The following is a 14,146-nucleotide window of genomic DNA, read 5'->3' as shown; positions in this document are numbered from 1 at the left end:
GCCGGGGCGGGCAGGCGGGCTGCGCCCCGGGCAGCGCGAGGCTCCCGGCGTCTCCGCCGCGTTCGCGCGCCGGGCGGCTGCGGGCGCGCGGAGGGCCAATGGGAGGCGCCCTCCCCCGCCCAGGCCGCCGATTGGCTGCGGCGCGCGGGGGCTCGCCAATAAAAGCGCGGAGCGGCGGGCGCTGCCGTCAGAGCGCGGCCCGCGAGCGCCTGGGTGTGCAGCGCCGCAGTGGGAGGGGCGGGGGCCTGTGCGTGCGGGCGGCATCCTGACCTCTTGCGCCTCTTTTGCGATCCCCCGCGACAGCCTTGCAAGGTAGGCGCAGGAGCGCCCCGGTGGAGGCGCCTAGGCGAGCTGCAGGCGAAGCGCGCGTGGGGGTAGAAAGGCTGCCAAGCACCGTTCCCGCGGGGCACCCGGGGTGCGGGCTGGAGCGCAGCGCAGCGCCCGGCTGGACTCGTCCGACGCCGGGCAGGCGCTTCTCAGGTCTGAGAGAGCCGCTTGTGGACCGAGTGGGACGGGAAGGATGGCGCGGACGGGCAAAGCCAAACCGCACCGCGGACGAGACGTAACGGGCTAAATGCACGCAAATAGTACAGATCTGGGGAACGATTTAGAAAGACCCATAACACCGGCGGCACCGTCAGGCGGGACAAGCGCCTCGCTGCGCCCTGGGCACGCACGCGCATGTTCGCTCAGAAGGCGCTCCCGCGGAGCTCGGCGGGCTTGCTCACAAGGAGGCGAGCAGGAGCTGCCCCGATGTGCCGAATCGGCACTGGCTGTGCAGCAGCCAGTCCAGCGATGCGGCTCGCAGCCCTCCCCAAGTCGGGGATGATGGTAGTTGAATTCGAGACAGAGAGAGGACACCAGGTCAGGGAAGCTGCCCTGGTCCTAAGATTTGTTCTTGTAAGCCCTCCGGAGAGGGCTTATAGTGGACAGTCTATAAAGGCTTTTAATAAATACATAAAATCAATTTGTGTGTGCTTGGCTGAAAAAGATGCTCGCGAGTCCCCGCATGGCCTCGCCGACTACCTAGCAGGGCTGTTGTGAGCCACCCAGAGAGCTAAACCTCTTTGCCTTTCCCTCTCCCCTCTTGGCAGGTCGCTCTGCTCCCGCTCGGCTCGACTCTCCAGACGCTGCCGCAATGTGGTTTTTGGACAAAGTGCGGGCACCCGCCAGAGATGCCAGCCCGCCGGGCGCTTCGCTCCTGGGCGCGCCCCCCGCATCCCCCGTGCCGGACAAAGGCAAGGCGGCGGGCGCCCCGGCAGCGGCCTTCGCCAACGTCTTGACCCCGGACAGGATCCCGGAGTTCTGCATCCCGCCCAGGCTGGCCAGCCTGCCCCAGGCCAAGAGCCCCCACCCGGCCTTCCAGCCCCGCCGCTGCCTCACGGAGCCCGGCTTGCAGGAGGCCGCTGCGTCCGCGGCGGGCGGCAGCCCCAGCCCGCCCCTGCCGCACCTCATCCAGGTGGAGAGCGTGGAGCTCGCCGACGAGCTGGACGAGGAGGGCACCGACGCCGACCCCCGGTCGCGGGCAGCCCTGTCCCTGCCGCACTTCCCCAAGGCGCACACCTCCTACGGCTTCTGCACCCTGCTGGAGAGCCCGCACACGCGGCGGAAGGAGTCCATCTTCCACAGCGGCTCCCTGCCCAGCCTCGCCGCCCCGCGGCCCCGGGCCAGCAGCTACGGCGGCAGGGAGGGCTCCGCCGGCCCCGGCGCGGCCCCCGGCGCGGCCCGGGCGCGGCGCCCGCTCCTCGGCCGCCGGGGCGCCTGGGAGAGCAGCGACACCGGCTCCTCCACCGAGTCCTCGCCCTTCGGCTCGCCGCGCCTGGGCCGCTCGCCGCCGCGGCTCGGCGCGCTCTTCAAGGCGCACAGCCAGGACGGGCCGCTCTGCAGGGCGCTGCGGGGCCGCGGCCGCGCCGGCTCCCTGTCCATGGACGAGGCCAGCTCCGCCGACAGCAGCCCCAGCGCCACGCGGCGCTCCTCCGAGGCGCTCCTGGACGCGCCGCCCGGCCGCGCCTACGGCCTGGCGCCGCTGCCCGGCCTCCTGCGGGACCTGCCCGGCGGGCGCGAGAGGCTGGGCCGCGACGGCGCCGTGCTGCTGGACAAGGGCGGGCTGCTGCGGCTCTCCTGCGAGTACTGCCCGGACAACCGGCGCCTGCGCCTGCGCCTCATCAGCGCCGAGGGGCTGTACCAGGCCTCGGCCGAGCCGCGCGCCATCAACTGCTGCGTCTCCTTCGCGCTCATGCCGGGCAAGGCGCAGAAGCAGCGCAGCACCGTCATCAAGCACAGCCGCAACCCCATCTTCAACGAGGACTTCTTCTTCCTGGGCATCTCGGAGGACGACGTGTACAGCCTCTCCGTGCGCATGAAGGCCGTCAACAAGGGCTGCAGCATGAAGCGGGACCTGCTCCTGGGCGAAAGCCACGTGGCCCTGGTGACGCTGCTGGCGGCCTGAGCTCGAGCTCCGGGCCAGGGACACTGTTCACTTATTTATTTATTCCGTTTGGGGAGCGTGTGCACCCGTTTTTAATAAACAGTGCTTTCATCCGGCATGCGAATGGCTCTTGTGATGTCTGTGAGGTCAGCCAGTGAGCGGGTTGTGGGCCATCGGTCAGCCTTCCCGCACCTGATGCTTCCCGATGTGCTGGACTACAACTCCTGGCTTCCCCTCGCCAACCCGCAGTGCCCGATGCAGTTATTCAATAATTACATCGGGGGAAAAAAGACTCACACTGCCCTTGCGGTCTTGCACACGTCCACACAGACACAAGGCCTGTAGGGCCGAGTTGCATATTCCATTTCCTAAAAACCCTCTAGGCCAGTCTTCATCCCAAGGGATCCCGCAGCAGCGTACATTCTTTAAAATGGGGAGGGAAGCTTCTGGCTCTCTGGGCCAACAACTCCCATCAGTCCTGGTGAACCAAGCACATGCTATCAAAGCAATATATAGCAAGGGGACCAGTGCAGGAAAATGGAGACGCGCTGCTATCCCAGGGAAGAGTACACCTTCGCATGACATTCCCTGGACAATTGAAAGCATATTGACTGGTTGCCAAAAGGGGGATAGTGCTGGGGCCTTCATGAGCCAGGGTGCCACCACGGAAAAGGCCCTGTCTTTGGTAGAAGATGGAGCCCGGAAAGCAGGGCAATTTCTGACCTTTTTGCACCAGCGGGATGGTATGGGGTGGCACTCCTCCAGGTATTCGGGTTCCAAGGTGCTTCAGGCACGAAAGCAACACCTTACATGGGGGTTGGTAGCACACAGGGTCCTTTGTAATTTCTTTCAAAGCAGTGCACCTAGGAAAACTGCCCAGAATGGTACCAGTTGAATTCCAAACGTCAGGAGCCTCCAGGCAGTTTTCAAGGACTGTTCGGTGCAGGACGTGGAACACCCATTCAATCTGGGGGTTATCAGTGTGTGGATGACTCCTTGGGAAGCATGTAGAGGGTGACAACCTCAATATTTGCATTTTTCTCCTGAACATCTGAAACGATTTATGTCTGGCTTCCCCAATCTGCCATCTCCAGATGCATTGGGACTATGACTTCCATCATCCCCAGCCAGCACAGCCATCAAGGAAGGCTGCTTTACGGTATTGCCCTGCACAATAATTCAGGTATCCTTGTATTTTAGACCAGGGCAGTGAGGTTAGTCTGAGTGTCCAGATAGGCATGGGAGTCCTGGGTTCAAATCCTCATGGAATTCCTGGATTTAAGGCCAGTCTGTCTCTCAGCCCAAGCAACCTCAAAGGGTTGTTGTGAGGACACAACTGGGTGGGAAGGAAGGATGGTGTTCATGTGAGAAATTCAATACATGTCTATTCAAGTAGAGCCAGTCTGATCACAGTGGGAAGCCTGCATAAGATTAGCCCAAAAGGGACGTGGCTTCCCTGCTCATGAGCTCACAGGAAATCTGGAACCTGAACTGGTGACTTTGTGGCTAGCAGCTCCAACCTCTTCATCTGTGCCGGAGTCCAGATGTCTTCACTGGCACAGAACCATCCGTGCACGAAGTGCGTTGTTTTGTAGAGCAATTTAAGCAAACGGGACAGTAAAACTGGGTTGATGACTAATTGCCATCCGCTAAAAGCATTTGACCCAGAGGAACGTTGCAGCTCCTTCCAAGTAGGCCAGGCCATTCTCAGAACAGGCCAGGTTGGCCTGGTTCTACAAAGAAGGGCCTTGCAAAGGCCAGTGACAAAAGGCATAGACTAGGTAAGAATACCGGCCTTAGGGAATCTGGCTTCCGCAAAATGTCAAAAAATTCTGGTCGTGATTGCGAGCTGGCTTGTTATAATGCCATATAGAAACATAGAAACAGAGCGAGTCAGAAGGGGCCTCCCAGGCCATCTAGTCTGACCCCCGGCTCCGCTCATGACATGCCCGCCATTGCGGGTCTTTCTTTTACCTTAAGTGAGATTTGTATTGTTGCAACTGCTACTGTTGGGATCAGTTGCTGAAGCAAAGACTTTTGGAACCAAATAAGCCAGTGAATTGCTTGCTTCCCTTTCTTCACAGCAATCAGGAGCTCATGTCCTGCAGGGTAACAGTTAAGGAAATCTATCGGCCCCGAAAGAGCTCTCATCCTGCGATGGTGGCAAAGACATTAAATCTGTCTTCACAATATCCTCATTTCTGTTTTCCCAGAGGACCTAACAATGCTTCTTTTGAGCAAAGATTATGGCTCTTCCTGAAAAATTGTTTCCGACTTTCCTGTTGGAGAGTTGTGCCAAGAAGTGTGTTCCAAAGGTGGATTTCGAGGAGGGCTGGGAAAGGAGGAAGTGGGACGGAGCGGTATCCAACACACAGGGCTGCAGTGTTTTGTCCAGTCCCTCGCTGAGCGAATTAAGACAAGGGACAAAACAAGAAGAGTTCAGGGCAGACAGGCACTGGGTCTATCTGTTAGGTGCCATCAAGTTGTCTCCACCTATGGTGACCTATGGGGACCCATGCTTGAGAGCTCTCGAAAATGTGCTGTCCATGACTGGCCCATTCCCCTCTTCCAGGTGCAAGGCTGTGGTTTCCTGTACGGAGTCCACCTAGCTCATATTTTGTCTTCTCTTTCCTCTTCTGACTTTCCCCAACTTGATTGCCTTCTCCAGGGAGTATGTTAGAAAATGTGTGCAGGGTGTATTGGAGGAAGCAACATCGTTCTGGGATCCCATCTAGACAGTTGAAAGCAACATAGTTTTGGGATCTCGTCTAGAGTCGAAAGCTCTTCTTGTCTGTATTGGGCTTTTGGCGGCCTTATTTTGGTGTTACGGCATAACTTCGGCTCACTTAGTCCTGACAGTGCGCAAGCTTGCCCAGCTCCGTGGGTGAAAAGCAAAAGGCCTGCTTTGAACAACGCAAGGAAATTCGGAGGGACGGAGGAGGTGGGTGCTTCCAGCTTCATGCCTGTGGGTGATGGAAGCTCCTCAGTGCAAGCCCTTCTATAACCGATCATTGTTATTTTTGCTGTTTGCTTTGAAACAGTTCAAGGGAAAATAGTGGCAATTGTAGCACAGAAAAGTTTCAGCGGACCCAAACCAAGGAAGGGGCAAGACAGTCAGTGGCTGGGGCTGCTAAGCCTCATTAGCTGAACCGGTGCATTTTTCAGCTGTACATGCCACATTTTTCTTGCATATATTTAAAAAATCTTAAGTGTGGACTTGAAGGCCAATGTGGTCTCATGGTTAGGGGCTTGCACTGGGACTTGGGCAACCCAAGTTCTAATCCCGACTTGGCTCACCGGGAGACTTTAGGCCAGTCGCTGACTCTCTACCTAGCCTACCTCACAGGGTTGTGAGGTTAAAATGGAGGAGGAGATCTCTAGAAGCTGTGTTGGGTTTCCTGCAGGAAAGAGGGTGCTATAAATATAGTAATATTGTTTAATGTATATAATGAAAACTATGTGGAATCTCGGGGATGGGACTGGGCAACTGGTCTCCCTCAGTAACCCCAGCCGCCTCTTCAGAGATGCTCACAAAAGAATCCAGGTGGGATCCCTGCACAGCTTTGATGAGGTGTGAGGTCGGCTGGTCCAGTAAAAGCCCGCTGGCTCGTGTCGACCACCTGTGCTGCTCCAGAGCATGTCAACACCAGTTGCCCTGGCCGAAAAGGCACGTGAACAGGTGAAGGGACTGTTCCACGTGTGTTTTTTCCTTCTTGACTCTCCAGGACGATAACCAGACTTTCAACCTGGGCCAAGAGCAATCGGCTTGTGTACAGAACCAAATCTCCACTGCCATTTGAAAACATTAATGTTACATAATAGGCCGTAAAAAAGCCTGTGTCTATATAGCGAACTGTAGCTGCTTTTAACGGCACCCCCTCCCTTCCCCACGGCTCAGCCAGTGGCTTCACACAGACACAGAGCTCCGCAGGGATGCCTGGTGCAGGGAAGGGCCAAGGGCCAACACGCCTCCGACATGGGTGTGCAGCTGATGCGCGCTTTGTGGGTAGGTCCTGAGGGCATGGACGGGGTGCTGCTGTTCTCCTCGAGTCAGGGGCCTGGCAGAAAGAGGAGAGTGCGAAGCGTGTTGATGCGGAATTTCCCGTGTGCCTTTTGTGTCCTGGGCTCCTGCTGCGTTTCCCAGAAAAACAAGGAAAAGGGCAGCCTGACAAACAAATACTCCTGTGTGAAGACGGAGCGGGAAGCCACTGCGGTTGTTGTTGCCAGGCTACTAATGACAGTCCAGGGGACTGGGCGAGGCCTGAGCTGGCTGGAGGCACTGCAGGTGGAAAGGGGGTCCAGGAAGACGGAGGAGCAGCAGAAGCAGGGGCGCACGGAGGAGCTGCTGCATCTCAGGGGCAAAGCTCTGGGGTGTCTCTGGGCCGGAGGGAGGCCAGGAACTGGTGGCTCGGGCTGATGCCGGAGGGGTGCCCCCTTGCCCACATGGATACTGACTCACAGACCCAGCTCCCGTGAGCTGAGCAAGCTCAGGCTGTTGTGCCAGAAACCCAGGACATGTCAACACCGCCTGACACGCCTCGGTCTGTTGGCACCAGGCGGCTTCTCCGGCCTCCAGGCTTCCTTTCCTCGGCTCTTCCCTTGGCCTGGCCTGGATGAAGGTGCACAAACAGAGTCTGCCCATGTCGTCATCCCTCAGGCCTGTGGTTCAGCACCCGCCTCAGAGTCAAGGCCTTTTCCCTTCTCGAGGCCACCAGCTGGATGGCTTTGCCCCCTCCACCTCTGTTCCAGCCATCCTCCAAGTTGCTCGGGGCTTCCCACAAGGCTCTGCTCCACCCCACCCGTGGATGCCTCCTGCAGTCTTGCAAGGGGGGTTTGGCTGAGGAAGAGTGTCTGCTCCCCGTCACCCATGGGGCTTCAGAGCAGGTGGGGGCCTGAACCCCGGCCCACTCCCTCATTCCAGGACTGACCTTGCAGCCGGGGCAGCGATCTCTTGGGGCCCGTGAGCCCGTCAGGCACCTGAGAGTGGTTCTTGCGCATCACCATGAAAAGGCTGCTGTGGGAGAGGTGTCCGCAGGGCCGCGTTGGGAGCTGAGCTCCAGCATGCTAAACTGCTTTGAATCTGCAGGCCCCGTTGCCAGAAGAAACTTAAGCAAAACAAACACGGGCTTTATCAACTGCTTATACTTCCTGAACTGTACACATAATGAACACAAAGCTTCATTTTCACAGGGATAGTTTATATTTCCTATTGGGACAAAGCATGTCTGTCTGAATAAATGCCATAAAATGCATTGCATTTATTTATGCATTTCATGGTTTCCTTTTTAATTTCACTTTCCTGTGCCAGAACCATGATTCAGAGTGGGACACGTTAGAAATACCAAGAACAAAGGCATAAAGAAATTAGAAAAAAGAAAACAAACAAAGAAGCAGTAGAAACACAAACTAAATGCAGCAGAGGAAAATGAGTATCGAGAATTTCTCCTGTCTGGAGAAAACAAGGGATGGAGAGGCAGCCTGAACAAAGAAAGTACCCTGGGAATACTGTTGAATTGTTTTGGTGCCACCTCCAAGAAGGCCATTTCGGAAGGCCACGTCCGAAATCAGCAAGATTTATCTGGCCAAACATGCATGGCTTGCACTCTTAGAAACGGCCCTCCCATTCCCAGAACTCCTGGCAGTGAATATTAAACCAATTTCAGGACATAGTCTAGATGGTCTTTCATCGGGGATGCATTTTGCTTTAACTCTGGCACTGAGCCTAATCCAAACTGCTTTGTTGTTGTTGTTGTTGTTGTTGTTAAAAAATGATCAAACTGCTTTTCAATGTAGATAGATACAGTTGTGAATTGTACTGGGATCGCCTCAAATGGCTCGTGGGTCTTGCAGAAGACAAGCAGCGGCTGCGTTCACTCAAGCAGCGCTTGACGCCGATGGGCTCCATGGAGGCCCGGCGGGTGACGAATGACTCACACGCCACGCTGGCTTTCTTTTTTTGCTGTGGCGGGATGTTTGAGCAAAGCAAATGGCACAGGCCGACGTCAGGAAGAGGACCCATGAGGGCTGGAGCCTTTCATATGCATTTCTATTCCCCCTCACCATAAAGGGCAAACAACAACCGCGCTTACCCGTTGCATCCACGTGAGAAGGGGTGAGTCACTTCCTCTGTGTGGAAAAACAACCGAGAGCACCGCTAGCATTATGTTTCTTGGCCGGATCAAACGGCCCGTGTCACACAGCCTTATTTCCAGCATGAGCCAGCTGAGTGATCCTGGGAGCACAGGCTCACTCTGGGCCAGGATCTGCCCTTCCCAGCGCAGGCGGTATGGCCTGGTGGAGGGGGGAGCACCAGCGTTGGCTCCCATCTCCCGTCCTCTTGGGAGCCCGCTCTGAGCCCCCCTGGGGTGGGAGGCGGGCGAGCGAGCAGGGCCCCCATCCGTTGCCGGGCTTGCTCAGGAATCGCCTGCCTCCGTGGCTGTCCATGGTGCTGAACTCGGTCCCCAGAAGGGACGGTGAACTGCTGCTCGGGAGGAGCCCAAAGGCAAGCAGGCCAACCAGTTGTGTGTGGGCAAAGGAGAGTGCAGATGCTTTTGGATACATTTCCACCCTGCCCCGCATCTTAGACAGGTCCTGGCGCAGAGAGCAGTGAATGGACACAGCAGAGAAAAAGAATAAAGCAAAGTTTAAAACAGAATCAGTCCGGTTTCACTTTATCCTGAAATCAAGATGTTTCCAGGGGCTGCAGTAACGAATAGCAAACTGGCCTGTAGATTCATACACATGAAATGTTAAAACTTTTTATAAGCTTTTCCAAAAGGAACTTTTAAATATTTGACTGATGGAAATGGGGCTTCTTGATGATCTTGCAACCCTGCAGAAGAAATGGAGTACAATTTAGATCAAGGTATTCTCTGTCTAACTGCCCTAACATTCCGTATGGCCATCCAGAGGGGTACAAGATGTTCCAGTTCCTTTTCCAGGTGTGAAGGTGTAATGATTGTTCCTGTAACTTGTGCTTCTCTTATCTGTACTGGAGGAGTCACTGTTCAAGTGTATGAAGAAGGGGTTGGTCATTGAATGCTGGAGTGGCATTTCGGTGAATGAGAGTGAAGCTGAGATGTTGTAACACCTGAATAGGCCATGGGCATTAATAACTATTAGTGAGTTAATGGTGCAGCCTTAATTTGAGCTCTTTCCCCTCATTCAGAACTGCAGTTGGGTATCACTTTCAAAAGGCTGGCCGCAAAGAGGGAAAGGAAGAAATGATTACATAAAATGAACATACCTTTAAAGGAGAATTTGAATTTTATTGAATTAGAATTGACCTATCTGGACTTGAAGGTCATCCTGGTTAAGCCACTGTTAGTATTTCTAAATCTCCACCTGCAGATATCAGTTCGTGTATGCAAATATGATGCAAATTAGCACCCTCTGCTCAAGGCCATCCCCTAGCTGGCCCCACAGAGGGAAAGATGGCAAGAAGGGAGAAGGCCTTTTTTGCTGCTGTAACCTCGGGGCTGCGGAACGTGCCTCCCCCACCCCAGAAAGGCTCACCTGGTGCCTCTTTTCTGCCAGGTAAACACCTTTCTAGTCTCCTGGGCATTTCAAGAACGCTTTGAGTGCTTTTGGATCACTTTCATTGCTGCCCATTTCCCTTTGGTTTTATGCACCGGAGGAATTTTACTCTTTGCTCCTCATTTATGTTGGGCTTCGTACCCATTATTTTTATTCATGGCTATGATTAAACAGACATTCATGGTTGGTACCTGGTGCTCTCCTTTTATGGGGTTGGGCCAGGGCAAATCAGTGGCCTGCAGACATGCCAACCCAACCCCATTGGTCTCAGCCAGCTTGGGCAGTGAACAGGATGCTGGGAGTTGTAGTCCAACAATATCTGGAGAACCTGGGCTCCCTGCCTGAGCTTCATGGAGCATTCAGCGGCCTTGGGCAGTCCCTCTTTTTGGCAACCCGGGAAAGACTGGGGAGTCGCCTTCGGGTACCCATAACCACCGCTGGATGTGATTTTGCCAAAGATCTGCAGTTTCCTGGGGAACTCCCAATGCTTTGCCGCTTGCTCTTCCAGGCTTCTGGTCCTACGTCAATTTCAGGACACAGCCGTGGAGGGAGGAAGAGGGAGAGCTCTCAAATGTGTACATTTGCGTGTAGGAGGTGAACTCCGCCTCCTAAACCAAATATTTTAACTACATGGAGGGGCCCACAGATAAGTTGCAGGTGCCCTGGGGGGGGGGTAAAAAGGAGGGGTGGTTCCCTTGCTTTGCATGCAGACCTTCCAGCTGACCCCTAATCAAGCTCAATTCTTTGTGTTTCCACTTAATGAAATTGTAAAGCCTGAGCCCAGGCACTGAGATAAGATGGGGATTTGCTCATGGTAGTCCCGTCACGTATCCTCCACTTTAACTGAATTACGATAGCCTCCATGACCTGCGGACTCCATAACTGGCTGTGCACAGAGAGGCCGCAACACAGGGGTGAGCCGGTTCAGAAAGAGCTGTGAGGGCACCGGGCACCGATGCCAATTTCTGGGGACTCGGTCACTAAACGGCTGCCTCAGAGAGGTAGAAACCTGAGAGTCTGTTGCTCCAGCCATGTGCTGAATCTGGCCTTGGTTTAACATGTGTCTAGACCCTGGGATGACTTGCGAGTTGCAAAAACCTGGAACTGGCAACAGCCACAGAGTGGAAAGCACTGCTCTCGGCTCCCAGATTTTTACTGGCATTTAAAATTGCTTTGTACATAATTTTGCTCCTATGTTTATGTTGTGTTTTTAAAGGTTTAATCTTCTGTAAACTGCCCAGAGGCCTCCGGCTATTTGGCAGTATCAAAGTATAATAACGATAAAAAAGAAATTCATGGATGGATTGCAATTTTGGCTGTCCTCAGCGGGCAGGGTATGGGGCCCATGCGGATGAACACCTGCATGGCAACATCTTCTTGCTCACCACTGCACCTGAGTACTGTCCATGGCCCAATCCTGAGCATTGGACAGGTGGGTGCATTTCCCCCACCAGTTCATTCAACCAGCCTTGCAATCCAGCCTTAATAATCTGCAGGGGAAGAAATGCTCAGGAACAGCATTGATAAGAAGCAGATCTAATAGTGGAACATTAAGCACAGCAGGAGTCCTGCTAATCTCTCATATTTATATTTCCACTTAATGTTCAGGTTGTAAACAAATATTGCCTTTGCAGGGGCTATCTCACACCGTGAGTTGTAGGTGACCGGAATTATTATTATTATTTTTGTAAGTTCTGGCTGGCCCTTGATGAAAACGTGTTTTGAATCCTGCAGTATCAGCCTTGGGGACTCTGGTTTGCTTTTTGTTTTTGTTAAAGCTCTCTCCTAAGTGCAAGCTGATATTTGCTCTGTAGTACTTTATCTTGCATGAGTTGACTTTCACCTTCCAAGCATGTGGGAAGCTCTAGGAGGACATGCTCTCCTCTCATGCTGCCACAAAGAGTATTTTTAGGAAGTCTTATGCAACCCCAGGGTGATGCTGTGGGCAATGCCGAGAAGTTTCCAGTAACGTTCAGCTTGTGTGCTCAGGCCGTGTCTGCCCGCTTGGCTGGATCAGGTCACAATCACGAAAGCCCGAATGGAAAATACTTCTGATAGCCAACAACACGGTGCAGTCTACAAACACTCGGTCACGTGTGGGCTGGGACAGGAGTCCTGGTGCGGCCTTATCTTCTTCAAGGGCGAAGGACAAGGAGGTCATGTCTCGTGAACTCCATCCCGGGTCCAGGGTTCTTAGCCTCCCGGATTCTGGAGCCAGGACCTGGCTTAGCAGGTGACCTGGGACTGAGGACACCCAGCATGGCCAGCTGGAGGTCTCCCACACTACCACGGGGAGGAGCACCTTGGTGGGGCATCTCTGGATCCCCAAGGGCGGTCCTCTCAGGAGTCTGCCTTCTCCTCATCACCTTCACAGTGGTGGGAGGAGCAGCAGAAACTCCACAAGGGCTGCTGTCGTGGACACCTGCTGGGGAGGTGTCCATGATAGGTGCTCTCCAGGTGCTGGTCCTGGGAATCAGGCCATCTGAGGGTGCAGAAGGGAGTCGGGGCATGCAGTGCCCAGCACTGGCATTGGAAGGAACCGCTTCTCCCAGGGACGGTTTTACCAGTCGCTGAGGAGAGAGGGGCAGATCCACGCCCTCCGTGTGTGCTTCCAAGAGGCACTTGGTTGGCCTTTCTGGGAAACAGGGTGACTGCACTCCGTGGCTGGCGGACTTCCATCCCAAGCTCGCACCGCTCCTCTTGGGCTCCCAACACTCAGCTCTGCTGACTGCAGATACAGGCCCTCCGCAGGTGGATCTCCAGGCGTGCGTTCGGGACATCATCACGGATGTCACTGCTGTCTGGGACATCAGCTCTGCCAGCTTCCAGCATCGGCCTGACTATGCACCCCACTTCCTGGGGAACACAGGCAGGAGTTAAGAGCATAAAGGAACTTTAATGGGTCCCTGAATTTCTTATGGTTGATCGTTAGAGTGGTTTGTGTTCTGCATATGCAAATATTTTCCACCGTATCAGCCAGTCCTCCAGTATCTTCGAGGTTGTAACATGCCCAGAGAGCTTTGGCTGTTGGGGGTTTGGAAATGTAATAAGCAAATGAGCAAGCTGAAGAAGTGGGAAGAACACAACCGCAACGTGGCTAAAACAAATACAGCCGGGGAGGGGCATCGCTTGGTTTGGCTGGCCGTGGCACGAGCAACACATGGCAAGTCAAGGTATGTGTTCACTTCCCTGGCCCCAGCCGCCTGGGAAGGCAATTCTCTGGAAAGGCAGTGGCGGTCCAAGCGGCCCCATTCTGACAGAGCTGCTAAAAGCCAGGCGAGAGATGGCTGCTGAGATAAGGATCCCGTGCACGGGGCGTGCATTAACGGCAGGCCTTCTGGAGCGGTGGTTCTGCTCCACCATGATAATGCCTAATGGTGCCACCCTCCCCAGGCACCGGTGCGGGCTGCATGCCCCTGCAACAGGCCCACTCACCGGGGGGGGGGGGGGCAGGCAGAGCACCCCAAGTGCCAGGAGCGGGTCTCCAGGCGCCCCGTGCAGCCGCGGTGCAGGCGGGCCTGGCTCTGTTTCATGGTGTGCTCCCAGCTCATGCAGCCCCGTGTCCATTCTGTGCATGTTCCTTTTCTAAGTCCCCTCTCAGCAGAATGAAGTGCTGAAGAGTGAGCCCAGCAGGAGAAGCTCAATGGGAGTATGATGCACGTAAGATTTAAAATAGGGCAGTGCAAAAGGGAGTCGTACTGGAGTACAACCACTCCCTGTCCTCTATAGAAAATTGCATTTCAGCAAGGAAATTTAAGAACAACCTTAGGCAGACTAAGGTGTTGTACGGGGCGTTTCTCCAGGGGCCCTGCTTTGCATTTCGGTTGCTGCTGATTCAGTTCCTGGCCGTCTGGTTATTGTTTTCTCTCCAGCAGGACTGCTGCAGCTCTTTTTTAAAGGGAACAGGCATGAAAACACAGTTCCCCTCACATGCAGTTTGGAGGGCTGCACTGAAGAACTGAACCGGAGCCCCAGAGGGGGCAGCCCCAGACCTCAGAGGGAAGGCCGGCCGGCATACGCCTCCATTGCAGCCCCGTCCCTCGTACCCGTGCTTCCCCGTGGGCACGTCTCTCCCACTGCTGGCCGCTGGACCCCGACAAGAGCTGGGGCTTCAACCACCCCTTTCTGGGACAGGCACTACAGCGCCACGGAGCTCCTGCCGCCTGCCGCCTTGGCTAAGTG

At 55.0% G+C, this 14,146-nt stretch overlaps 1 protein-coding gene across 1 annotated transcript; it reads left to right on the top strand.

Annotated features, from left to right (window-relative positions):
- The first annotated feature begins 291 nt into the window (after positions 1–291).
- Positions 292–2,544, top strand: LOC123027777 (C2 calcium-dependent domain-containing protein 4C-like). The gene is made up of 2 exons (XM_044438983.1): positions 292–312; positions 1,095–2,544. Exon 2 carries the CDS (start codon positions 1,139–1,141, stop codon positions 2,447–2,449), a length of 1,311 nt encoding a protein of 436 aa, XP_044294918.1. The 5' UTR covers positions 292–312; positions 1,095–1,138; the 3' UTR covers positions 2,450–2,544.
- The last annotated feature ends 11,602 nt before the right edge of the window (positions 2,545–14,146 follow it).

This window comes from Varanus komodoensis, unplaced genomic scaffold (assembly GCF_004798865.1).
Source record: "Varanus komodoensis strain SLA01 unplaced genomic scaffold, ASM479886v1 scaffold33, whole genome shotgun sequence".
Taxonomy (NCBI): domain Eukaryota; kingdom Metazoa; phylum Chordata; class Lepidosauria; order Squamata; family Varanidae; genus Varanus; species Varanus komodoensis.
This window is presented reverse-complemented; position numbering and strand designations above follow the sequence as displayed.

Bases quoted from the DNA above. Each gene is read 5' to 3' on its own strand.
- LOC123027777 (XM_044438983.1), top strand. From the start codon at position 1,139: ATGTGGTTTTTGGACAAAGTGCGGGCACCCGCCAGAGATGCCAGCCCG.